This window comes from Anoplophora glabripennis, unplaced genomic scaffold (assembly GCF_000390285.2).
Source record: "Anoplophora glabripennis isolate ALB-LARVAE unplaced genomic scaffold, Agla_2.0 scaffold338, whole genome shotgun sequence".
Lineage (NCBI taxonomy): Eukaryota > Metazoa > Arthropoda > Insecta > Coleoptera > Cerambycidae > Anoplophora > Anoplophora glabripennis.
This window is the reverse complement of record NW_019416449.1, coordinates 429,251-441,751: the sequence shown is the minus strand read 5'-3', so window position 1 is coordinate 441,751 and position 12,501 is coordinate 429,251. Positions and strand designations below refer to the sequence as shown.

The window sequence follows — 12,501 nt, the reverse complement described above, 5'->3', positions numbered from 1 at the left end:
TATTTCAGAGGGTTGTAATATTTTTCCGATTTTTTAGTTAACGTTTGAGTTCATAGAAATTAACATTAATTGTGTCGAAATTTTACAAAGGGATGTTATTGATTACAATAATTTAATATAACATTATTACTTGGATATATTTGTTATATGAAAAGTGAAATTTAATCAAAAGACAAATTTGCTACCAATATACGGAATTTCATGATGTGAAAGTATTTCAGAAAATAACAACAAAAGTATTTTAAGGTATACAATTCAATTATTGGATATAGAGTTAAAGAATATTTCTAGTTATAGATAGTTTGGAACTTTCCTTACGCCTTTCTTCATTTAACCGACTCTGTTTCAAGAGTGTCAAAGTTAAAATTTAAAAAAAAAATAAGATTGTAAGATATTCCACTAAGTTTTGCACACAATTTTTATCCAATGCCGGGAAATTCTTTTCACGATATTAATTTTAAAAAAACGAATTGAGAAAAGGGGCTCAATTTACAAGATATTGCTACTTTTTGGTTACATGATATGAACATTTTTGTTTGTTTATGCTTAAGGCTTGGGTATTCGTAAAGAAAACTTGGTATATTTCGAAATATCTGAACTTCTGAAAATCGATATCGAATGATTGAGAACAGAAAACAAAACAACAGGAAATTAGTATCAAAAATGATGTGTTTAATATGTCAACCACCTCCACGAATGCACACTGCGAATATTTTAATAAAAACGAGTGAAAAAATATGCTGGAAAATGTTCGGTTTTAACTCTCCTCAATTCATTTTTATAAATGCCAAATTGGAAGCTCATATTTTATGCTAAGGGAAAATAAATATTTTAAATCCGAATATTAACGTTAATTTGGTTGTAGACTTATGCAAGAACATATCCGAGTCGGTTTCACACAAGAACATTTTTGTAAGGCTTTGTAGATCTTGGGAAATTAAACAAAACGATGGATCAATATCACGTGTAAAAGAATATCTCATAAATCAAAATTTTACGAGTGAAAAAAAATAAAAGGAATAATTATAATACATATAAATAAGAAGCATAGGTACATTTTTTTTAATTGAATTAATTAATCTTGAAAAATGGCAAAGCTCATCCAAAGAATTTGTGGATAACGTTACTGTTATACTATACAGAGTGTGCCACCGGGAACTGCGAACTGGTGCGAACACAACTAAAATATCTAGAACTATCCACCACTTCCGGTTATACCGGAATTCGACACCAACTTCGTTATTTTAAATGGGACATCCTATAACTATATTATTCCATTTTCGGATTCTACGTGAAATTTGAGGATCGCTTTATTAAATATGCCCTGTACCTAAGAGTTATAGAATTTGAGATATTAATATTTAAAGAAAAAATTTGACAGATGCAAGGGTGTACGGTAGTAACTCTTTCTAGGAGCGTGATATCAAGTGGAATTTTGGTACCTGTAAAGGGCAAGGGTAACACTAAATTATGATATAGGTACCAACAAGTTAAAACATTTATTATTAAGTGTTTGGTGGTAATAGTTTAAATAACTAGATGGAGTTCACAGGGTCTAACGACAGTTACAGTGTGCGATAATTCAATAAACAAAGAAATCTAAATAAAAAATTTAGATAAATTTGGAACGAATACAGTGAAGATGAATTTTTCGAGACAAAACATCTGAATCTGGTTCGGGCTGAGGCAATACAGTATTGGGGGTCATGAAGGTTTGCAAATGTAATACAATTTCTAGGGTCGTATTTAACAAAATTATTAAGTTGATGATGGTCCTGGAGAAACGAAACGTTAGATATAAAAATTGATTATTCCATTCGATAGAGGGCCATGAGAAACTGTTATTTTTTTTCAATATCTCCTCAAACAAGGCTGAAATTAAACAAAAACGGATTTCCTAAAATCTCGGTTTTTTTCAAATATTTCGAAAACTAATCATGTTAGCCTTGATTTTTTAGAGGCATAATCTTGGTCCTCTGATTACGCAACTTTGCCCCCATTTAAGCTACTTCGTACCTCTTACCGTTTCCGAGATCCCTGTAGTGAGAAGCGAATTTGTAACAGCCTGTATAAGCAATGTTAGTTTTCGTGGCAATGACCTGTTCCAATACTACTCATAACTTTGTACTAAATTTTATTGTATCCTGTGATTATAAAAAATTTGAATGTTATAAACATTGTCAATTGTGACATTTTTCTATTATTTTTAAATACCCTCGCATGAATGAAGTTGGAAAAATCATAGCAGCTCTTTGAAAAAAAAAAATAGTTTTCTTTTAACGCGAATGCGATTTGTTGATAACAGTCCTCAACGTTTTTAAGAGGTAGGTATTTATCTTATGAGTTTTAACTGTTTCCTAACGCTAGGCCAAAATATTTATTTCAGCTTTCAGTTTTAACTTGTGTTGTTGAAATTTTTCAACAATTTTCAATTTTTTGTGTATCAGATTTCATGTCGCCAACCAGAATAAGTAACTCTGTTATTCTATATCACTAGACCTAAATCTAAAACTACTCTAAACAAGAAGCACAAACATTTAAACGTATAATGTCTAAACAGATCAAGACAGGTATATAGAGGTGCAAGGGGAGTATGATAGAGATATGTTGGTGCCAGTGCTCTAAAGCAAAATAGGTCTCAGGCACGGCTACTGTGGATAAAAAAATGGCAGCTGAAACTTATTTTGCATTTCTACAAGCCTACGAAGATAGAGAAAGAAGAGAACAGGATGAAAAACACAATTAGTAGTCACCTGGGTTTGGTGATCTTCGTCATTATAACCTGTTACTATTTTTCCTGTGGCACTTGGTGGGCGAGTTCTAGAAACGCGAAACATTATTAATGTTTAAAGGAAACATTTGAGGCGCTCTTAACTTTATTCTAAATGTTTAAATGTTGTTCGATTACGTATAGAAATGTCCGAATAGTGCCTTGGAATCCTGCATCATAAAACTAGTACCGAAAGTGTATCAAATTTTTCAATCAATTTTATCAGTTCTACATGACGTTTATCCTTTCATTCACACACGCTTATCAGTAAAACAAGTGAAGGCAAAGTAGAACAGATGGAGTTCATTAATTGATAAAAACAAAACAACAATAAATTTAACGAACATAAACTTACAGGAAGTAGTAAAACTATGTATTTTTGCGCTCTCATTCAGAATGCTGCTTTGCTGTCATTCATTCACGAGTATTTTTTTAAATGAGTATTCAGGTTGTGAGTTTCAGATCATTTTATTATAAAGTATTTTATATCAGGTATTCATTTGTGGAGAATATCCCCAATTTCGGCTTTATTTGAAAAGATTAAAAAAGATAGGGTATAGTTTATATGAGGAATCCAGAAGACACCATTCAATAAAAAATGATCTAGATGTATTTATCACTTATACATACAATATGTAACTAAAATACTTAAAAATATTTCAGTAGGTGATTCCTTGGATAAGTGTCATCAGACTGCATCAAATGTTTTCAAAGATAAACTAAGCCGCGTGGTACATAAGATCTCACGAACTTTTTTCTTGAAACTATCCAGGAAAACACCTATTCTCACTAACTTAAGTTACACGCTGTTTAGTAACAACTTATCTTGTGAAAGAGATGAAAAAAATAAAGCGTCTGTCTTCCAATTTTTATAACAATAAGTTACTTTTACAAATACTGATATTACAGTTGCAAACAATTCTTCAAATCTACACGTCGTATTCATTCAAAATATATATTGTCTTTCAAATAATCTAAAATCGGTAAGTATGTTTAATAAACATGAGGACGTATCCTCGTCAGTGTTCTTGTTAATGTTTCTCTACTGTTATTATGATTTTTTTCTAAATTTTGTTTCGTATGGAAAATAAAAAATTTCTTCTAGCTGTTGTGTAGTTGTGTGATAGATTTTAGATGGTTACCTTGGAGTTCTATCAGAAATACCCATTCCCAGACCTGAATCTTCGCTGGGTGAACGATAGTCATCCTCATTATAAACGTTCACCCCTGGTGGTGGACCTTCACCAGAACCGTGGTCCTAAAAGACCCAATTTTAATTGAAAAACTAAACAAATTTTGCGAAGGATAAAATTTCATTTTTCTGAAAATCTGGTAAGAGGAGACATTTAATTCATAAGGACTTACACCGTTTTTGTCCCAGAATGTAATCGTATTCTAGACATTTTGCAGAAATACGAAATTTCATCTAGAAATTGTTTTCGCTTATAATAATTAATTAATTACAAAGAACCCCGCACAAAACATATGGAAATTGAACACCGGTCAATTTTTATGTAACTTCGCATTTTGATAGTCCTCGTCATGCTGATCAAAGTCTCAATGGGCACGAAGCCCTACAATCCCTTACAACCCCCCAAAACTACCCCCAAATATCAGGGTAATGAACTTGACAGATTACAGGTTATTTGGCTTACCGTAATATTTCACTACTGTATATATAGTCGAACCTACAGACACCTATACCATAACTATAGGCTTAAGACCGGGCACCCAGCCCTACAACCCAGCCCCAAAGGTCATGGGGATGCACTTGATAGATTATCGGTAAACAAAACTAAAGAAATATTTTACTACTACAATCGAACCTACAGCCAGGGTTTCACATCCCACAAACAGCAACAAATCTTATGGCAGGTTTTGGTACTTCCTGTGGGTTAAAGGGTATTAAACAATAAGATGTGTATGATGGAATTCAAGATTGAACGGTTTCATAAGCCGTAAGCAGGGAAGTCATGTCTGGCTTTGATAAGAACTGGGGTTGGTCCGACCCCAATCGTGGGATTGGGGTTAGGGGTGGGTGGTTCAAGTGTCGGGGGTCGACGTCAGAGAGTATAGAGTAGTGATCGTTTAGGTGGCTTGAGATGGAATTCACGATTAAACACAACCAGTAAGCAGGGAAAAGTCACATGACAGGCTTTGGTAGTTGGCGGGGAGGGAGAGGGATGGGGGGTTAAGTCTTTTGGAGATAGTAATCTTAATCCTAGTTACAGTTTGGGTGGCTGTAAGTTCGACTGTAGTAGTAAAATATTTCAGTAGTTTTATTGACCGATAATCTGTCAAGTGCATCCTCCTGACCTTTGGGGTGGGCTTGGGGAGTTGGTGGGGGTCGTAAGGCACGGTGTCCATTGATAGTCTTAAGCCTAGTTATGGTTTAGGTATCTGTAGGTTCGACTACAGTAGTGAAATATTACGTAAGCCAATTTACTTGTAATCTGTCAAGTGCATTACCCTGATATTTTGGGGTGGTTTTGGGGGGTTGTAAGGGGTTGTAGGGCTTCGTGCCCATTGAGACTTTTGATCGGCATGACGAGGACTATCAAAATACGAAGTTTCATAAAAATTGACCGGTGTTCAATTTCCATATGTTTTGTGCGGGGTTCTTTCTCTCGATTAATTCTTAAATTATTTACATTAATTAATTATAACCAAGAATTTCTTTTTTTTTCTTTTCTTATTGCGAACACCTATATGTCAGAATTTGCACAACTTACGTAAAAAGGAAGATAAATGTAAATATGTAACAAATTCAATGTACTTCACAATTAAAAGTATTCATGTTTTTCCATAGTACTACTCTGATTTTTAATAATTTTGTATTTATCGTTTATGTAAGGTGTTATTTAACTTCAAAGGGTGACTCATTGAGTGTTCTGAAGCCAATAAGGTTCACAAGTCGATGGTTTTTGGGATGCAGGATGTTGATATTTAAATAAATGTCGCCTTTTCTACAATATTTCTGAAGAGTTTTGACAAATTGACTAAACTTAGTCCAACGATTCATCCAATTAAAAGTAAAATGCTACTGAACTTGGATTTAAATATGTGGTCAGTCGTGGAGACTGGAGATATCGGGAGTCACTTTCTCTAAAAACCTTAAAACTGTCTCTGGAATTTCTGAGGTTTTTAGTGAAAGTGACTACGAATATTTCAGCTACAGATATATGTTTCTACTGACTATTTTAGAAAAGGCCCTATTTGGGTACTAGGTACTATTTTATTTAATTCAACACCCTGGTTCTTGAAAACTAGTGAGTAGCGATTGTGGGCGATGTAAATATACAGGGTGTTTGTAAATAAGTGCGAAATATTTTAGAGGGTGGTCGCCGAAGTTATTTTGTGAATAAAAAAGTTCATATAAAGGTAGGTCGAAATATGCTTTGTTTCTGAAATACAGTGTTTAAATTTAAATTTTTTGTTTATTTTTGCTAATTATTTCAGAGTTTTAAAGATATTGACTCGAAATTTGAAAAACGGTTTGGAGGAATAAATGTGCATTTTTTGCGGTGATTCGAATATATATTTTTACTTGCACCAGTGGCGTTTGTGCGAGAATACCACAACCATTTTTTAATAAAAAAAAATCGTACGCCATTGAATTTTTTCAGTTTTGATATTTTTCTAGAAATTCGCCAACAATTCTGAATGAAATTGGTCTCTACATTTTTTTTTCGTATAATGCACCGTTTTTTGATGAAAAAAATAAAACATATTTTACTTCAAGTTGTATATTTTTAATTTCTATATTGATACATTATCTAGTAGGTTGCTGTCAATATTTCTAAATAAAATACAACCATCAACTTTCGAGTCAATATCTTTAAAAAATTTTTATAATTATTAATAAAAATAAATAAAAAATTAAAATTTAAACACTCTCTATCTCGAAAATGAAGCATATTGCATATTTTGACCTACGTTTATTTATATGAACTTTTTTTATCAAAATAACTTCGGGAACGGGAACCACCTCCTAAAATATTTCGCACTCATTTACAAAGACCCTGTATAGCATTCTGGTTCAATTCAAAATTATTCAAAGCTGACAAAGCACTCGAGGTATATCGACTTATCAACATCAACTGAAAATCAAAGGTAAAATTTGAAAAGAAAACTATAAATATACTGAACATGAATTTGAATACTGTCACAGATAAATCAGAGTTAATCTAAATAAAAATTATTTTGCAGTAAATCAGAAGATCATTCTTATTAACTTTTAAATGTTTTCGTCTTCAGGTAGCGTCAGGAATTTACCGAAAGACGGTTGCGATCGTCAGTCGGCAAGCGGAATTTAATCAATAGATCATATCCCTTGTTCATCATTCGCTACAGTGGATCAGTTAAGACCCTACTGAAGACAAGTTTCGCTTTGCCACCCTATACTTAGTCACAATTATTTAACGACTTATTATAGACGAGATATAAGTGCTGCGCTCTATCGGAAAGAAGCATAATTGAACTCACTTCCAGTGATCAATAAATAGAACACATTCATTTTTACTGACATATTTGCAGAGAATTGTATTAGTAAATAGTATTACTAAATATTTCAACATAAATTATTAGTCAAGTGCACAACACGTGTCCAGTTACTAAAGCCTGACTTCATAAATATTATATTATCCGACAAAGCAGTCGTGTATTGTTGGTTGCCTAAGTAAGTAAATAATGATCGATACGGCGCGGCGCAGCGTATGTTATAAATACATTAAAAACTTTATTTCGTCATTATTATACTTTATTAATCTATTTCTAAATTTTTATAGTAATTTTTATAGACAAATTTACTATTGTTATTTATTACGTTACAATAGAAGTTGAATATGGCGTTTGAAAAAGTTTAATATTTATAAGTAGATATTATTTGCTTATTCAGCTGCTTTAGTTAGAAAAGTTTTTAAAATGTAATGTTGGTCGTCTAAGATTTTAAGAAAATATGGATAAGGTGAGCGCACGAATATTTAAGAGGATACCACATATTTAATCGATTCATTTTAATAGTGTATTTATTTATTCGCAATTTAAAGATATTTTTTACTACATAACACGGAATATGAAATGCAGCATCAAGCACCACATATATCTATCAGTTTATAAATCAAAATTATGTACAAGTTAATCCCAACACAGACACACAACTAACATCTATATGTATATACATACACAGAAAGCGTTATACATTACCTCGTGATATCCGGTATATATCGAATGATTGGCATCTGGGATTGGTATTCCTTTTCTCTGTAAAATAAACAAAATCGGTTAGTCAATTTTTGAGTAAAAATAATCTTATCTATAAAGTGTTAAGTCATATTCGACTTTTACATTTTTTTTATTTGTTATTAGCTCTTATAAGTTACTTTAATAATATTATGCTTCATATTAATTCTAAAAATTTAAAAAATTCTCATTGACTCAAATTATACAGAGCAGTCCATTAAAAATAAGACACTCCTTTTCTAGAAGCACAATTCTAATATTTTAAAGTATTTACATCTTGTATGTCTCTTTTGAGACTTTGCTACACTGGGCTACAACGTTATATTTTAGCTATAACATATCCCAACGAAGTTTTATAGCTTTCAGAAGTTTAGTATTTGAATAACTTTCTTAATCAAGATCTGAGATATTAATGAAAATGCTACACAGGAAGTAATTGCTACTTATTTATTTTAATAAATAATTATTCCTTGTTCGCAGTGTACGCAGTTCAAGCTTCAATCAGAAAGTGAATTTAACAAATTAATACGGAATATCTTTAGACTCTAGAGCAGGGGTCGGCAAGTAATTTTAGGTGGGGTCCGGATACTTTTGAAAATTTTTAACGAAATCCACAAAAATAACACATTCCTTACTAATTTTTTATTTTACTTTGCACTCACAAATTTAATCTACCTACTAATCATTAAGAACTCAAATCAATTACGCAATTGTAGTAGAAATGATAAGGTGCACTCAAACGTATTATTATCAGTAGAAAACTATTTTTTAAATAATTTAATAGAGTAATTTATACTTTCAAAAAATGTTTTGGAGTCCATTATTTTACCTTTCGCGGTCCGGATCTGGACCGCGGTCCGCCAGTTGCCTGCCCTTGCTCTAGAGGTACGGAGGAATGGACACACTATAGAGGGTGTTTCTAAATAAAGGTATTCTGTTCCAGGGATACAGAAAATTTTAAATCGTTATAAGCGAAAAGCTTCTTATGAGCATGTGTTCAAAGACGTTTAATAAAAAAAAATGGATGGTGATAAATACCTACGTACCGTTAGAGTATTTTTTTAAGTAACTCTAAAATGACTAATCATATTCAAATCACACTTGGTACAGCTGATTAGATTATCGTTCGCAATAATCTCATGGAATAGTAGTTTTTAACTCAAAAAATTGGCCTTGTTATTTTTGGTCAAAGGAATCATAATTAAAGGGAATATTAAAGAGTATTAAAAACATACTCTTGATCGATCTCGATAATCTGCACCATTTCCAAGAAAATTTGCTATAAACATTTGTAAGTTATAAATGTTATAGTATTTAAAAAAAATACAATCTTGATAATAACATTAATTCTAAAATCTATTATTTCCTTGAGTATGCATCTTTTCTTCATTAGCTGCCAAACTCCAATAAGCTTTAAATGTGACTACTAATTTTTTTCTTACTAATACAATATATCGGTAAAATTTGAAACCAGTCTATGATCCTTTTTATTCTTTCTGTCTGTTAGGAAGCCCATTTAGAAAAATAAACCATTTATTAAAAATGCCACAGAGCTATTTTCTTTTTTGTTCAATATAAAAAAGTAGATACCAATTGTCCCTTACATCTCTGCTACTAAGGAAAAACGGTTCTCCCATAACATTATGCAACCAATAATATAACAGCCTGTATTTGTTCTTCCCGTAAAAAATATGGAACTAGGTAGTAAGTCTATATAGGGTGATTCAAAATTCAGTACAAAGAATTTAGGGACCTATTTTTGAGGACAAAATGAAACTTTTTTTTGTCCTATTAACGTGAGTCCACAAATGCTTAGTTTTCGATATACAGGATGTTAAAGTTTTTTATTTTTTCGATTTTTTGGGGATAATTTTAATAGATTTTAATGTTGGCATACAAGTTACAGTACGGGAGTTTTTTTAGAATGCTACATTTAAATATGTTATTGGTTTTAACGCTGCTTATAGAGGGCGCCACCTATAAGAGTACGCTTGAATTAAATTGGCTCTAAATTTTTTTCTACCCTGTATATTGACGTTTCGTATTAATGCATTTATTTCCCTATCAATTTTAAGCAACAAAGATATTATTGGTCTAAATATCTCAACCAACCATTTTCGAGATATTGGCTGATGGAGAGTTAAATGCACATCATATTTTCAATTTTTATTAACTATTTACGATGAAATATTTTAAAATTTATTTTCACCATCTAATCAGTAATGCAATTCTTGAATTTTAGCTCTTTACATTTTTTTGTCTACAACTAACCGTTTTAGAGAAAATCAGTGGTGACAAAACAGTAGTACCTATTGTCATTATCAAAATACGTAGAAAAAGACATAGTAGGCTATGACTGCTTAGTGTGACAACTATTCTTAGGGGTTTTCTGTCAAACTTGTTGAAATCTAAGACTCTTAGAAACGATACAGGCAGAAAACAGAATATTACAAAAGAAAAAACAATAAAAATTCCCAATTTTATTGAACCTTTAATATAATTTGATTTTACCCTCACCAGGCAATATCTCGGAAACGGTTGTTCTGAGAGATTTCGACCAAGGATACCTCTTTTGCTTAAAATTGATAGGGAAATAAACGCACTAACACGAAACGTCAATGTACAGGGTGGTAAAAAATTTAGAGCGAAGTTAATTGAAGCGTACCCTTATAGGCATCACTTCTTACAAATGACAAATGAGGAAACATAAGTCAGATGACACATGACAAGTACACTAAAAGGACAAAATAAATATAGAGAAGCCCACAAAAGTAAACTTGTGCGTGGGCTGAACAATGGTTTTTAATTATTTGTCAAATTATGAACAGAGCATAACAGCAATTTTGTTTGGTATATCGTCTGGAGAATATAGTAGAATAATATATAATATATAATCAATTATTAGGTGTATCTTTTCACGTAGCGTAATTAATAACCATTTTTGTATCGTCTTTTTTAGTAGCTTCAATGAATTAATTCTTTTTAAAAGCAATGACATATTTAAATTTAGCATCCTAAAAAACCTTCGGACTTATATATAGGAAAAATATTATTTTGATCTCAAAAAAACGCCCGTAAATTCTTTGAACTGAATTTTGACTCAGCCTGTATATATACATTATTTTCTTATGGTTGTTAGAAATATTTAAATAATTGACACAGCTAGAATTAAAGTAAAACAAGTGTATAAATTCAGTTTGCCCTACTCCTCTTCCTACTAAATTAAAGGGTTGTATATTTCATTTATTTAGACGTCTATGCGGTGCGGGTAGAAAGTAGAACTTAATCAGAAATTTCATATTGTACTACAACTTTGCCCCCATTTAATACCCGTACCTCATTTTCTGTATTGGACAGAGTCTTTTATTGTCTTAATTTGTATACGATTCAAATACAACGTTTCCGTCATTTCCAAGTTCCAATGGTTACGACTTATTTTTTTTATACTTTAATTTTCCGGTACCATTAGTGAAGCGATTTTTTTATATTGCTATAAAAAAGCACCAACTTATATTATATACAAAGTGTTTGGAAAAGTTGGTACAAAATTTAAGGAGGTGAAAGTAGAGCCAAAAATAGTACAAAAAGTTCCTATAAACAGTTGTCCTCCGGAGCACCGTTACTGAGATATGGCTCTCCAAAGGAGTCTTATCATTTGGATATTTTCTAAAATGATTTTCTTTCTCATTAAAATAATAGAATGAAAATTGTAGGTAAAAATCATACCATAAGGGTCTTTAACTATCATAAGTTTCATCAAAATCGGTTATAAATAAGGATAGTTTTCTAACTACCCTTAACAGAAATTTTTCGAATATTATTTTTTAATAAATTAGACTTTTTTGAAGAAAAAATGTCCCTACTTTTTTTCAAATTCTGCGTAGTTTAGTCAGAAATAATTATTTTTGAAATAATGTATATCTCAGAACAGTAACTTTTTTTTAACATTTTCACATGGTGACAGTTTCGTGTAATGATACGAATGGTTGTCACTTTCACGTGCTATCATTTAAATTCTTACGTTAAGGTTGTAATCTTTGTGCTTGACTTTGCACTTCATTCGATTTTTTTACAACCATGAACCATCATGTTTTTACTAACCGTGTATATGGCAATATGCATTTTATTTATAATTTCTGTAATGGAAATAGTCTGGCAGCTCAAGAAGAGTATCGGCAACGTTTCCCTGATAGAAGGCAACCTTCTGCAAAATTGTTTGGAAAAATTCATGAAAGAACGATGGAATCAAGAACCCTAACTCCAAGACATCGTGAATTTGTCCATCAAAGGAGCCGTAGGTATGATTTAGATGAAGTAATTTTAGGATATTTTTAGCGTAATCCTACTGAGAGTGTAAGAAGAGCGTCTGCTCATGATGGTTCATGGTTGTAAAAAAATCGATGAAATGCAAAGTCATGCACAAATATCACAACTAAGAAGATAAAGAAACGTAAGGATTTAAATGATAGTACGCGAAAGTGACAATCATT

General features: G+C 31.7%; 1 protein-coding gene across 1 annotated transcript in view; it reads right to left on the bottom strand.

Moving 5' to 3' along the window:
• LOC108910935 (whirlin) overlaps window positions 1-12,501 on the bottom strand; it is a gene marked incomplete at its 3' end in the record, with an annotated part of 217,167 nt that overhangs the window by 98,916 nt on the left and 105,750 nt on the right. Inside the window, exons 9-11 of the mRNA XM_018715708.1 lie at window positions 7,976-8,032; window positions 3,913-4,028; window positions 2,754-2,820 (exon numbers count right to left, since the gene is read on the bottom strand). Coding sequence (XP_018571224.1) covers window positions 2,754-2,820; window positions 3,913-4,028; window positions 7,976-8,032 — 240 coding nt within the window. The remainder of the gene's footprint in view (window positions 1-2,753; window positions 2,821-3,912; window positions 4,029-7,975; window positions 8,033-12,501) is intronic.